The sequence below is a fragment of the Bos grunniens genome, chromosome 1 (genome assembly GCF_055505025.1).
Source record: "Bos grunniens cultivar Pamir isolate PY7600 chromosome 1, Bosgru_T2T1.0, whole genome shotgun sequence".
NCBI classification, from domain to species: domain Eukaryota; kingdom Metazoa; phylum Chordata; class Mammalia; order Artiodactyla; family Bovidae; genus Bos; species Bos grunniens.
Window position 1 is genome coordinate 62,364,047 of NC_141165.1, and position 14,688 is coordinate 62,378,734.

The window sequence follows — 14,688 nt, forward strand, 5'->3', positions numbered from 1 at the left end:
CTGGTACCCTGCTCTTTCATGTGGGGACCTGGTTCTTTAAGACCCCTTCCAACCTCCATCTCTGCTCTGCACTGGCCCTTCGATTCAGGTCCGCTCAGTGGAGTCCGCTGTGTGGAAGGCACTGTTGCAAGGTGGGCCTTCAGTGGAGACCAGGAACAAGAGGAAGGCCCTGCCTTGTCTCCAGGAGCATGATATCAACCTACACGTCGTCATAGAACACTAGCAGAATTGGAGAAAAGTGCTCTGGGAGTTTGAAGGGGGCAGACATAGGGAATAAAGTGCAGAGACCCTTTGGTTGCAAAGAACAGGAACAGCTTTGAGAAACAGGTCACATTTGAACTTGACATTGAAAGACCTAGAAAACAAAATAGTTTGACTTAGAACAAAAAGTGATCATCCTTTAGGAAATGAGTCCTAGTATAGAAAGAACAGAAAAAGTAAGGCTTCTTCTGGGGAGATTCATTAGAGATCAAATTCATATTCATTTGCAGACAAGATCATTCATCTTACCATGCCATGTGCTTTTGGCTGCATTTTTCACGGGCTTATTATTTTATTGGCAGGAGACTCCTCAACCTTACTGGCAAGAACAGAAACTATGGACTAACAGAAATCATGATAAATATATTGAGCTGGCATTTGGGGACATTTGTAAATGGGTCTTTTTTTCCTGGGCTTTTGGCTTACACTGGTGGTCCTGAGAACCTTCCTTAGAGAATACCTCCTAGTTGTACTATTTAGAAAAACAGCAAAATTCCGAATCATTGTTGAAGCTGGTGGCAGAATTGGGATCTGAGCCAGCACCTCATGACCTCCCTGCGCAGCTGCCTCTACTGTTACCTCCAAGAATATGGGGAGATTGACAGCTCTGCACTGTCCTATGCAAGGCAGTGACCTGAGGCGCCTCGTGCAGAGAACCGTACAGAGGCTTAGAACAGAGGTTCTGTGAATGCTGGTCCAAAGAAGAACGCTGTTGTGAGACATCTGGATATGTCAGACAGGAAAGAGTGCAAACCCTTGTAATCAGTCCATGCTCTTCCCTCATAAAAAAAGGGAAAAACCTGGCTTGTTAAATAAATGACTTGCCTAAATTTAAATGGCAGTTTAAGAAAACTCACCATTAGGAATAGTATTTTTCTTAGTTTTATGAGCTAGAGTCCAGATTTATCTTTTTCTAAATTAGATTTGTCAGTATTCTGAGAAGTTATCAAAGTGATGGGGATAGAGAACGTAATAAATTCTCATTCTATTTGTGGAATTATTTTCCTGTGATTTAAAAGGGTGAACATGGCCTAATTTGAGTTTGAAGATGACCTTCTTCACTGTTTTGAAACTGAACTGTTGTCGTGAATGGTCCCATGAATCCAAGCCTTTGACTTTGACTCTTGACTCCTGAAGATTAGGGAGAAACACTTGGCATTGGATAGATCATAATAGTTGTGCTTAGGTCTTTGTCAATTCTGCTCCCCTTGAAGTTCTTTAAAACTTGGCCTATCCAGTGAAAGGAACAGCATTTTCTTCCAAAATGACAGCTGTCTTTTTAATTGAAATTGTGGTTGCTAGAGTGGTTTCTAGTTGTGGCTTTTGGGAAAAGTGTTCACATTCTTTAGCAGTGTACTGATTTCATTAACCACCAATTAGTTTCTGTTATAGATGTGGCAAAATATCATATATCCTTCTGTGGCCAAGGTGAGAATCAGAGTCTGTGGTGTTCGTGTACTTACTTAGCTGTCAGCTCTCAAAATATTTCTTTTCCCATGTTTGCCTGGCTCACCGGTCACTATGGGCATTTGGAAGGAGTGCCACAGTGTCTGAGTTTTACCACTGTCCTTGGCAGCCAATGCAAGTAATCTGAGTCTTTAAACATGAAGCAGCAGCAGAACAATGAAAATGCATAACGCCGTGCTTGGTAATTGTCAGATTAGAGTTGAGTTGATTTCAGCTGCTAAACTCTTGCTCCCAAGTTTTCCATATCCATAAAATAAAGGAGTTGAACTAGAAGCTGAACTCTAGTCCAGAAAAACTCCCACCTTTTTCACCTTAAAGCCGTGAATCTCTGTAGATTCTTTGTGAGCTAAATCCTATTCAAAAAAGTGTCTTTTGTAAATGATTAGAGGGTGTTCTCTTTTTTTCTTCATATTTTAGCTTCTACTTTTGATATAGAGGAAGAAAGATACTAACATTCCTTAAGAGTGACCACTTAATGGCCAAAACCCCTAAGGTTTTGCATCTATGATGTGCTGGTTTATTATGTTTAATTTATAGAGCTCACAATCAAAAAAATCTGACATGGCCCAGAGATTTCTAAGTATACTGTTTGGCCAAAAGTGTATTTTCAAACCCTCAAAAAGGCACTACTATTTATTGAGCACCTGCAAAGTGGGAGGCACTTATCAGCATTGTTTACTTCTTGAATAGATGAGTCTGGTGGGCATAGGTAGAAGAGATGGCAGATCATAGTGTGAAAGGCTGAAAGACTGACATAAGCACAGAGTGTTGAGGGAAGGTAGGAGAATGGCATATGCTTTAGGCCGGAAATTGAACAGAGAGGGCTTATTCGGAAGGTAACAGGTTGGATGAGTCTTAAAAGAGTATCAATCCATATAACCTCACACCGGAGAGCCTCAGGATGGAGACCAGCGATAAGGATTCAGGATTGGGTGGAAACCAAAGCTATAATCTTCAGGAAACAGAATGTCCTGGATCTTCATGTAAATGGCATTCTATTCTGGTACTTTTACACTGGATTTTTTTTTTTTTTTTAAACTTTGGGCTGCTTCATGTAAATAAGGGTTTCCTTGGTGGCTCAGCTGGTAAAGAATCACCTGCAATGCGGGAGACCTGGGTTCGATCTCTGGTTTGGGAAGATCCCCTGGACAAGGTGGAATGGCTACACACTCCAGTGTTCTGGCCTGGAGAATTCCATGGACTGTATGTAGTCGATGGGGTCACAAAGAGTCAGACACGACTGAGAGACTTTCACTACTACTCCATGTAAATAAAAGGAAACCAGTAGGGCACCTTGCCCAAATCCTTGCTTCAAGGTAAGTCCACCTAGAATTCATCCGGCTCACTGGGACTTGCTGTGTGGAAAGTTTTCCCCTTGAACAAGATATTTGTTTCCCACATATTCAAGATTTTGACCCACAAGGTTCCCAGTCCAAGATCACTGATTATATATTTATGCAGCAGCCTCAAAGCAGGACTAAGTTTATCCCTAGCACTTAGATTATGATCACTCAATCATCAACTTTTTTTTAAATTACTACAGCGTGCTAGGTCTTGTGAGGTATGTAGCCTGCCTATAAGGAGCTTATCTTGCTGAGGAAATAAATAAATGTGAAAAAACAAGCAGATAGCACAAGAGATTTTATTTAATTTCAGCAGAAAAACAAAAATTATGTTAGTTTGGCTATAGAGTGATTAATTCTGTTATTCTTAACAGATCTAGCACAGATCCAAATGTCTTTGTTTCCTTTATATGCAAGAAAAACATATATCCAAAAGTAAACATTTTCATAATACTGCATTAACCTAATACAGGGATTAGAATAACAAGATCAGCTCATGCATTTTAAGAGTATAATGTTGTAATGATGATTTTGAAGCTGCATCTGTCTGTGTTACTGAAACAAAATGTTGATGCTGCCCTAACAGAATTTGAGTTGATGCTGACTCTCATCCTGACCCTGTGGGACCCTGTTCCTGATAATTGTACACAGCACTGAGGCAAGAGGAACTTAAGTTCCAGGAATGCATTTATGGTTAATCTGTTGTTCAGGTTACTCAGACAGCCAATGTATTTTAAAGCAAGGCTCCAGCCAAGTGGGGATTGGGGAGAGGGCTCTAACAGAACTGGATAATTGCCGCTTGCTCTCCATTTAAATCAGCCCTTGTGCCCATGACACTTTTTCCCTTTAGCCAGCAAAATTGGCGGCGGGGGCTTGTAATGTGTGCAGTATAACTGCCAGTTCACTGTTAGAGAGGGACAAAAAGTAACCTGCATGAAGAAACCGTAAAAAAATACACACTGAGCAACAAATAAAAGTGGCCACAGTATATGAGCACTCCAGGAGTGAGCACACGCCTATTATAGAACAAACTCCTGCTTGTATTTCTCAGAGAATATTGTTGAATTAAATGAAATAGATGTTAACTAACTCAGGGCCTACAAAAGACCCTTGGTGTTCATTTCCTTTTGCTTCTCTGGATCAGTCTCCAATTCACATGACCATCCTTGCTGGGTAAATGGCATTTTTATAACCCTCAATCACCGGAAGGCAGTTGTAGTTCTGGACAGGGATGTCAATTCTCTGTTGTAATCCCACATCCGTTACTGAATTTCTAAATGACTAGAGGCATGTCCCTTAACTTCTTTTTGCCTCAGTTTCTCCATTTACAAAATGAAGCTAGTGATACCTGTCTTCAGTCCCTGACTGATGGGGGGGAAAAAGAATTTTTATTTCTTTAAAAGGGAGCATAAAAATTCATCATGCAAAATGTAAAGTATTACTAGTTTATTTTGTTTCAGTGTTCTAAGCACAGCCTGAGGTGACAGGTAATAAATGAACTATTTGAGATCTTACTTGCACCAGAAGTAGAATTCAGACTACATTTTTTTCTTCTATTTAAGAATCGAATTTCTATTTAAAAAATAAGTACCAGAGTGGAAGTAGATTGCATTTTCCATTCCAGTTTTTCCTAAATGAGATAAGATTGAGGCAAGGCCACTAAAATAAAAGTAGATTAATAAAAATCTGGAAGACTGAGAATACGCTTGAAGATGAGATTCCCTGCACATATTAGAAAGCAAAGTAAAAGAATAGAGTTGCAAAGTTCTCAGGTGGTCCTTAGAGATTCTAGTCATCCTTGCTTTGAGTATAAGTAAATTTCTTTTTTGATATATATCAAATGCAGTGTGGACAAAAAAAAAGATGAAAACAGGAATCTTATTCTATGTACAGAATTTCTTCAGTAGCTATAGTGACATTTTATTTCTTAGAAAAGAAGCATAACCAAATGTATTGCAGTCTGGTTACTCATAAGCCAAAAGGTCCGTGTGGAGCTGGGAACATGGGGTTAGGAAATTAACGCCTTTCCTCATGGTCTTTTGGAGATCACTCTTGGCACTTGAGTGTTCAGTCTCCAAACTGGTACTCTCAGCAACATAAGAACCAGTTTAGGGAAAGAACCTTCCTTGCCTCAGATGCCCCTACTTGGTGCCACCTGCTTCTGCATAGAAATGGCGGGACTCTGTTCTTGGTGGAGTGAGGGCACATGCTATTCATTCCTATTTTGAACATCCTCCATCCCGAAGATAACCTCAGTAATGTAGGGAATGCACACACACACACAACCCAGAGAAATTAAGAAAAAATGAAGGTAATGACATGGCATTGCTAAGAAATATAGCTGCATTGAGCTTACCAGCAGCTGTTAACTTGTGATATTTCGAAATTGCCATTTGCAGTCATTTGTGGACCACAGGCCATTTTGGGTCAGCAGGTTAGATCATTTTGAGTTCATATTAATGGGCTGCTGTTAGCTTTCAGTGTACTGATAGCAACAAGAAAGTAAACACAGAAACCTCAGGATTACCTGGTTTTTACTATGAACTTGTTATATGCCATCCAGAGAATTCTTGGATTTTTTTAAACAAAACTGTTTTAAGGAAACAGATTTTAAAATTAAATTATTTGTATATCATTTTCCTCTGAAATGATTTAAAATAAGCACATAAAAATGTAATATGTCTGAATTTTTTCTGTCAGTTGCACTTTGGTGCAAAAAAGTCATCTTTTGCAATATTAAAGTCTAAAATGCTGAGGTTGAAAGAATTCTTTGAAAATGTCAAAAATCTGTTGTTTTGCCTTCATAATATTTATTTAATAACAAATCATATAATTTTCTTGGTCCTTTCATTTGGATCTCAAATTCCAAATTCATGAGAGGTGAATAAGACAGTTGTTATCCCGAGTGTCTAGAAGCAGACTGGAGAGTTTTGACTTGTTCATCATGATGGTAATGGGCTCTGCATTGTGGCCAAGGTCTTTGTACCTCTTCATATCTACCATGGAGTACTCAGGCAAGCAGAATAGAGGCATATTCATTCTGTATTTTTAAATATGTAAAAATTTTTTTTCAATCAGTGCTAAATTACCAGCATTGAAACCCATGTGTATGTGTGGTCATCAGAGTGTTTAGCTTGAAGAAAACATTATAGTCAAAGCTGAAGCCAGTTGGGGGCAGAGCCATAAAGAATTTATTTAAACCATAAACTCCCAGTGACCCACCAAACCTGCCATGTTTATGTTTCCCCTTCCAAGTAATTATCTGTTTTAGTACATGAGAGCATTTCTTTGTTTTTCCTTTCCCTAAGTAAAAATGCCCAAATTTCCATGAATGGCCAGCATTTCTGTAGCATCTGCTGCTCCGTTTTCAACTGTTTTCATCAGCGATTCTCAGCCTGGCTTCCCCAGGACAGCGTGGATGGTATTTACATGCAGTTTTCCCACCAGCTCCAGGAAGCCTAAGGGATGTGGGTGAGGGGGGTGCCCTCCAGACTTCTCCAGTGTTGAGAAAGGAGGTAAATCATCCATGAACCTTGCTGCTTTGTTATTAATAGTATTATAAACAATAACCACTAATATTTATCAAGCACTCACAGGTGCTAGGCAATTTGTAATGAGTTCTCTCTGCATTTTCCCATTTAATTCTCATAACAACCCTCTGAGGGGGTCGGCACTACTGTAGTACCCATTTTACACAGGAGAAAACCGTTTACTTGGCTTACATTGGTGAAGATCATCAGGCTGTTGAACTCAAACTCGTCTGTCTACAAAGCTTGTTATTACCCATTGTGCCTTCAGCCCCTGCACCAGTGGGGGAGCACCACAGTGGAGCCCCAAGGTGTATCCATATCAGTCCTCTTACTTGGCCTTCACAGGAACCCTAGGTCATGGGACTGATGCTTCCAAAGGTACATGGCCATGGGCATCGGGGGTTGAAGGTGGAGCAGAAGACCTCTCAGAGGCACTGCCAGTGTAAGCCCAGGGCTCCAGGAAGACCTTTAAGGAGCTGTGATATCACCAGGGGTCCCTGTGGCCTGAACTGATACTAAAATTACTCAGTGACTTTATTGAGCATGAACTACATTCTAGAAATCATGCCACGTGTTATGTATGTAAATATGTGTGTGTGTATATAATATCATTGTGTTTCTGTAGCACAGAAGCATTCATGTGATATAAGAAGCAGTGCAAATTTCATGCAAACTCCCTGGTTACCATTTGGGGGGGCGGGGGGATGGTGAATGTTATATGTCTAGCACAAGCCGTAACAGATGCAGCCGAGCATCACAAGTTCAGATGGACCTCTTCCTGCTGGGACAGGAACTGGTAGTAGCCCCAGCAACCTGGAGAATAGCCTGTGTGGTGGGAGTTGAGAGCCACAGTGGTCCTCAGGGTACCTTGCCCTGCCTGGGATGGTTGGTGACACTCATGGTACAGGATCTGGAGCCACTGGGCTCCCTGTGTTTAACTCTTACTGTAGGGCTCAGGGCTAAGCTTTTTACCCACATTTCCACAGTTGACTCTCAAAACAACCTATTAGGTGGATACTGTCCCTGTTTTGCAGATGGAGACATAAGATGAACAGGGGCAAATGGTTCGGCAGTAAGGGGCAGGGCTGAGACTCGTGGCTAGTCTTCCTGGGTCCAAGTCCCCTGCCCCTTCCCTTGAGACCAACAGTGGGGGGGGGGGGGCAGCGGGAGGAGAAGTGAAGGGTGGCCCAGTCTTCACTGGGCAGTGCAGACCAAGGTATGCCCCAGGGGGACGTGGGCTCCCCACATAGTGCATCCCTTGTCAGAGGATTGAGGTCTTAGGGTTTCAGCAGCTCCTGCTGGTGAGGTCGGCACTCCAGCTGCTCTAGGTCCTCCCCCTTCCCCGATGATTTCTTCTCGTGGCAGAGATCTTCTTTTCTAGGGCTTCGGGTGGTGCCTTGTGACATGATATGGATCAGGTCCTTCTAGACGACAGAGGGCCTCTGGCTGTGGCTCACGTTCCAGGGCTGGTGGTGCATGCACACGTGGGATCCCAACACTGAGCCTGAACACTCTAAACATAAGGCGGGGAGGTGCCATCGGGACAACCGGACGGCCGCTGTCCTCTTCACGGCAAAGCCTCACTCTGAGTCCTTGGTTGTTGTAAAGTTCGATCACTGTTCGATCACTGTGTCTTGGGATGTGTAGCGTGTTTAATTCTATCACCAAAGGCCTCTGGCTTACTTATTAATGGATTTTAAAAATAAGTTGGTCTTGGTAAAACAAATATTTGATGAATATTTTTAATCTCTCTGAGTGGTTCTAGCCACAGGGTGTTAACCTAGGGAGCCTTCCAGAGAGGCCACCATGCAACTGGCTGTAAATCACTGGCTCTGAAGAAGGTTCTTTCTTCTCCTGCCTCTTGGAGTGATAGAAAATACAGAATTGGGGTGAAAGAGGGATTGTTTTGTGTGTGTTGGCTCGTGTGCTTTTATTTTGGTTGGTCTTTATTGTTTGAAAGAGAAGTCACTGTCAGCATGTACAGAAAGCTTAGGATGAACAGGTACTTACTTGAGGCCTACTCTGTAGGGACTGGGGCTCTTCCATGAGCATTCACACTGAATCCCGCCACCTTGTAAGGAAGGTGCTCTTGCCCACACTTCACTAACTGGTCTGGGGGGTTGAGGGTAAACAACCAGTGTGTGCAGGGAATCCTCTCCCCATGCAGCTAAGCCTCCACCCAGGAGGAAAGAAAGTAACCTCAGGGTTAGCTGTCTTCTCAGCATTACAAAATGACTGTAACACACACTACATGGTTATTACCTGTCCAGATCATGGACACTCTCCTTGTAGTAACCCATTTAAACCTCACAACAGCTCCATGAGATAGGTTCTGCCATTAGCTTCATTGCACTGTCTGTCCCTCGATGCAAACAAGCACCCTAATGGCAAAATTGTAAAGTTTTTCATTTCCATTACCTGTTCCGCATGCTTTTTCTAAATTGAACTGCAATTTTAAAAGATTAATAAAATGATGTGGTACACCAGCAAAACAAGAAAAAGGAACAAAATAGCTATTCTAAAACTAGCAGAGTTTGATGAATTTGAAAATTGAAATATTAGAAAATATGCCATTTGCTCAGTTTAGATTATACTACAGAATTAGAGTACTGACTCTGCTTCAGTAAATTTCTTTGTGAATGCGAGTGCTGCTGCCTATGTAGATTTATTGAACTTATTTCAAAAGAAAATACCCTCCTCAGAGCCAGGAATGGGCAGGGAAGCGGTACTGCTGCTAGTCATCCTCTCCAAACTCCTTTAAAAACCAGGCTGCATTGCAAGTTTATAGTGAAGATGCAACACTTCTACCTCTTAAACTGTGACTTCCATTTTGTGGTATAATTAAGGGCAATTACTCCAGTTACAGATTCTAGCCTGAGTGAGGCTGAGTTAATAAATAGCTGTTTGCCTCTAGCATTAGCAAGGGGTATCTTCATTAAGGTAGTGATGTTGTTAGGTACGCTAAGTAGGTTACCATGGTATTTGTGGGTTTCAGCCTGGACTCTGTCTCTTCCTGAAATTAAAAATGTTCATTCTTCAGTAAAACGTGCTTCCTTACACAGCAAAGCAGAAGGAACATTAAACAGGTGAAATGACTAGGGCCCAGGAACTCCACTGCAAAGGCTAGTTAATGCGTGGATACTTTAAGATAAGTATTAACTGACAGGTTTTGTAAAAAAAAAAAAAAAAAAAAAAGCTGTTTAATCTCTGTATCTGTCCATCCATCCATCTGGAGGGAATGTTCTCTAGCACATGGAAAAGCTGCTGCTGTCCGTCAGAAAACCCTGCCCACACACCGGACCAACTAGTTCACAGGGATTACGTCTAATTAATCTTTGAATACACAGCTTGACACACAACAGATGTTCAAGAAATGTGTGCTAAATGAATGCATAAATTCTGCCTACCCTTAGGCCAAATCACTGTAAGAGACATTTCCGCTGACTGCCTTGGGGCAAGATTTGGAGACAGAACATTGTCCCCAGGTGCTGGGACAAAGCACTGGAAGTGGGAGAGACAACTGGCCTGGGTAGGAGCGAGGCATCGTGATTGGATTAACTCACACGGCAGTTCTCAGAGTGTCTCAGGCCAGCAGATTCAGGTTCCGAATCTACTAAAGATCTTGGATAACTTTGGGAAGTTACATTATTTCCACAGGTGTACACTTAACTAGAGAAAGAAAAGTGGTCACGTTATATTGTAGTTCTAAGCAATCAGTTTCATTGTGAAATTTTTAATTTTCTAAGACCCTGGGGAAAACACTTAAAGTGTAAGGCCTGTTTCTTTTTCATGCCTTCTATACCTGTGTCATGGGAAAATTATTTAGCAGAAAAGTACAAAATAGTCCTGATTCAGATGGGAGAAGGATCCATAAGCTGCCAGTCTAAACTGTCCAGCTCACCTGTGCTGTTTTTCTGTTATTTTAATTAGCCTGATGGATGATTCTGAGCAAAATTGTTCTTTTTTACAGATTTCCTCAAAGATGTGTAGTCCTAAATGTCATCTTTCTAGTTTGAGAAAGGGGCTTTGAAATGCTCTTGGGAAGATAAAGGCTAAAATTGAAAGGATTTTCTAGTTAAACCTCAGTTATTTAGAAAATTCTGGTAAAGAGGACATGGTATTTCTCAGGTGCCCAGTTAACATTAACTTCATTGCCTAGTACATAGTAGAAGGTAATTAACATATCAGATTATATAGTATTACCTTATGAAAAATCTGAAATTTGTTTTTATCAGTAAGTAAAAGCATGAACTGATGTTTCTAGAATCTATACCATGATTAAAGGGATCTCATTATAAGTTTTATATGTTCTTAAATTTGTATTTATTTTATTTTATTTTTTTTGTTGAAGGATAATTGCTTTACAGAATTTTTTTGTTTTTGGTCAAGCCTCAACATGAATCAGCCATAGGTATACATATATCCCCTCCCTTTTGAATCTCCCTCCCATCTCCTTTCCCATCCACCCCTCTAGGTTGATACAGAGCCCCTGTTTGAGTTTCCTGAGGCATACAGCAAATTCCCATTGGCTATCTATTTTACATATGGTAATATAAGTCTCCATGTTACTCTTTCCATACATCTCACCATCTCCTCCCCTCTCCCTATGTCCATAAGTTTATTCTGTATGTCTGTTTGTCTATTGCTGCCCTGTAAATAAAGTCTTCAGTACCATTTTTCTAGATTCTGTATATATGCATTAGAATATGACATTTATCTTTATCTTTCTGACTTACTTCACTCTATATAATAGGTTCTAGGTTCATCCATCTCATTAGAACTGACTCAAAGACGTTCCTTTTTATGGCTGAGTAATATTCCATAGTGTATATGCACCACAACTTCTCCATCCATTCATCTGTCAGTGGACATCCAAGTCACCTCCATGTTCTAGCTATTGCAAACAGTGCTGCAGACAATGGGATACATGTGTCTTTTTCAGTTTTGGTTTCCTCAGGGTATGTGCCCAGGAGTGGGCCCATGGGGCCACATGGCACCTCCATTCCTAGTTCTTCAAGGAATCTCCACACCGTCCTCCACAGTGGCCGCATCAACTTACATTCCCACCAGCAGTGCAAGAGCGCCCTCCCCACCACACACACACACCCTCTCAAGCACTCACTATCTGTAGACTTTTTGATGAGAGATTATAGTTGAAAATTTCCCCAACATGGAAAAGGAAATAGTCAACCAAGTCCAAGAGGCTCAAAGAGTCCATACAGGATAAACCCAAGGAGAAACACACCAAGACACATACTAATCAAACTAACAAAGACTAAACACAGAGACTATTAAAAGCAGCAAGGGAGAAGCAACAAGTAACATACGAGGGAAACCCCATATATTTAATAGCTGATCTTTCAGCAGAAACTCTGCAGGCCAGAAGGCAATGGCAGGATATATTTAAAGTACTGAGAGGGAAAATTCTACAACCAAGATGACTGTACCCAGCAAGGATCTCATTCAAAATTGATGGAGAAGTAAAAAGCTTTTCAGACAAGCAAAAGTTAAGAGAATTCAGTACCACCAAACCAGCTTTACAACAAATGTTAAAGGGACTTATATAGTCAAGAAATACAAGAGAAGAAAAAAGATCTACAAAATCAACCCCAAACAATTGAGGAAATGGCAATAGGAACATTTATATCAATAATTACTTAAAATGGAAATGAATTAAATGCTTCAACCAAAAGACACAGGCTGGCTGAATGGATACAAAAATAAGATCCATATATATGCTGTCTACAAGAAACCCACTTCAGACCTCAAGACACATACAGACTGAAAGTGAGAGGATGGAAAAATATATTCCATGCAAGTGGGAAGCAAAAGAAAGTTGGAGTAGCAATCCTCATATCAGACAAAATAGACCTTAAAGAATATTACAAGAGATAAGGAAGGACACTTCATGATGATCAGGGGATCAATCCAAGAGGAAGACCTAACAATTGTAAATATCTGCACCCAATGTAGGAGTACCACAATGTGTGTGTTTTTCTTTTATGTAGACATGTATTAGATATTAAACAACTACAACATAGCAACTGGTCGATCATTCAGAGGGTATGAAAAGCATTTATCAAGTTGGCCTAATCTGTTGCACTTTTGTATCCTAGTTGATTTCTTGTCACTAATAAAAGTTCAGGTGGCTAATGGATGCTGTTTCTTTCTCTAGGTTTATTTCAATCTACAGAGGACCCAGCCACACCTATAAGGTCCAGAGGCTGACGGAATTCACATGCTACTCCTTCAGAATCCAGGCAGCCAGCGAGGCTGGGGAAGGACCCTTCTCAGAAACCTACACCTTCAGCACAACCAAGAGTGTCCCCCCCGCCATCAAAGGTTTGTGGACCATGTATTTCAGTGTGCTATTCTGTGAGGAAATGTTGGGATTTAGCATAGGAGGCTCGATTCTGACCTTAAATATGCTCTCCTAATATTTCTCATATCAGCCAGATAGAATCAAAAGAGCTTTCCGAAAGAGAAGATTGGGAAATGGGTTCTACAGGGGGAATGAGAGGCCTTAGAGGAGATGGCTTACTGGTGTGACTTTTCTTGAGTACACGTAAATTATTATCACAAATAACAGTGAGGCAGTCTTATCCCCACAGGAGATAGATGGACAGAGGGAAGAAAGAGACCAGAGTGACAGATGCTGGGTTAGGAATGCAGGTGAATTCCTGGTGGTGTAATGCCCATGGAGTTTACCACAGAGGTTTGAGTACCTCCCTTCAACAGTTGATCCGCCTCTTTGGATCCCTTGGTGTGTAGATGAGAGGCTAACAAGGGTGGCATCCCCGCCTTCCCTCCAACCCACAGCTCTCACGGGAAAGCTGCAGCAGCAGGCTGTCCTCATCTCCTGGGGTATTTGTCTTGAGGTTTGTGAATGACTGGTTGACTCTCTGCCCACTTCATGGCATCAGGCAGTGAGCAAAAGCCAGCTCCACTCAAGCTCTCCCTCCACCAGATCTGTTCAGTCCTCATCTCCCGCTTTCAGCCACAGAGTGCTGCCTCTGCACAGCAGACCCGCCAGGCAGACAGCAACAGGGCAAAGCTGGCTCATCCCTTCTCACCAGTGCTGGGCCCAGGTCCAGCCCCTCTAGGACTCTTGAGTCTGCACCCTCCCCTCCCCGGTACCTCCCTCTTTGCTTTATCCAGCTGCTGCCCAAAACGACTCTGAGGCTGACAGATAGACCAGCAGCCCACTTGAACCAGGTTTTACATGGGGTCAAGTGAATGTTGGCTCTGTTATTTGAGGTGCTAGGCAGTGAGCACAAATTATGTATTTGGCCCCAAGAGCTAGGCCATTTGAATCACTGCTTCCACACAAACAGCTGTATCAGATACACCAGGACATGGAGTGCATTACAGGAGGGTGTGGGGCCTCCAGGGCCTGAGTCAGGGTCTGACTCACATTCTGTTAAGATTTCCCATAGCACCTTGCAGGGTAACTTAGAACCTCTTAGAATCAGTTATGTCCAACTCTTTGCAACTCCATGGACTGTAGCCTGCCAGGCTCCTCTGTTGATGGGATTTCCCATGCAAGAATACTGGAGCGGGTTGCCATTTCTTACTCCAGGGGATCTTCCTGAGCCAGGGATAGAACCCACGCCTCCTGCGTTGGCAGGCAAATTCTTTACCACTGAGACACCAGGGAAGCCCCCTTGCAGGGTACTTTACGGTAAATGCCTTCCCCGTGCTCCCCTGCCCCTCAGTGGTCCAGAAGCTCTTTGACTTCTTCATGTGACTAAGATACTGATGTAAATGGATGTAGACTTGCTGGGTCCCTTGGGTATTAAATGCCCTGGCACTTTGGTGTGGCTTTGCCTTTTAGTTGTAACAGAAGATTCCTGACCATGCTGTGGTTCATAGATTTGTTGTTGTAACAGGGAGGTTTGCCACATTTTATCAGTTAGCTAAATAAGTGCAGGGGTCTTTCCAACACTATCTTTGCCTCTGGAAGTGATTGTTGAGGTAGTTTGATCTTTTGGAAAATACACCTAATTAATAGTCCTTGTAGGTCTTGGTGCTTTATCTTCAGGTGGACAGTGTCCACGCTGCCACGCTGTCACGACGTCTTCCTCTCA

At 42.0% G+C, this 14,688-nt stretch overlaps 1 protein-coding gene and 1 long non-coding RNA gene across 41 annotated transcripts in view; one reads left to right on the plus strand and one right to left on the minus strand.

Moving 5' to 3' along the window:
* Positions 1–14,688, plus strand: part of FNDC3B (fibronectin type III domain containing 3B) — a 361,710-nt gene that overhangs the window by 331,925 nt on the left and 15,097 nt on the right. For 38 of the 40 annotated variants that reach the window (XM_086394520.1, XM_086394600.1, XM_086394566.1 and 35 more), the window contains one exon: positions 12,777–12,943. In XM_086394520.1, the coding sequence (XP_086250646.1) occupies positions 12,777–12,943 (167 nt within the window). Of the gene's footprint in view, positions 1–563; positions 12,944–14,688 lie in introns of those variants that run through there. The other 2 variants (XM_086394609.1, XM_086394610.1) reach the window with 1 other exon arrangement.
* Positions 1–14,688, minus strand: part of LOC147379540 (uncharacterized) — a 133,412-nt gene that overhangs the window by 26,825 nt on the left and 91,899 nt on the right. The gene's annotated exons all lie outside the window — the stretch shown is intronic.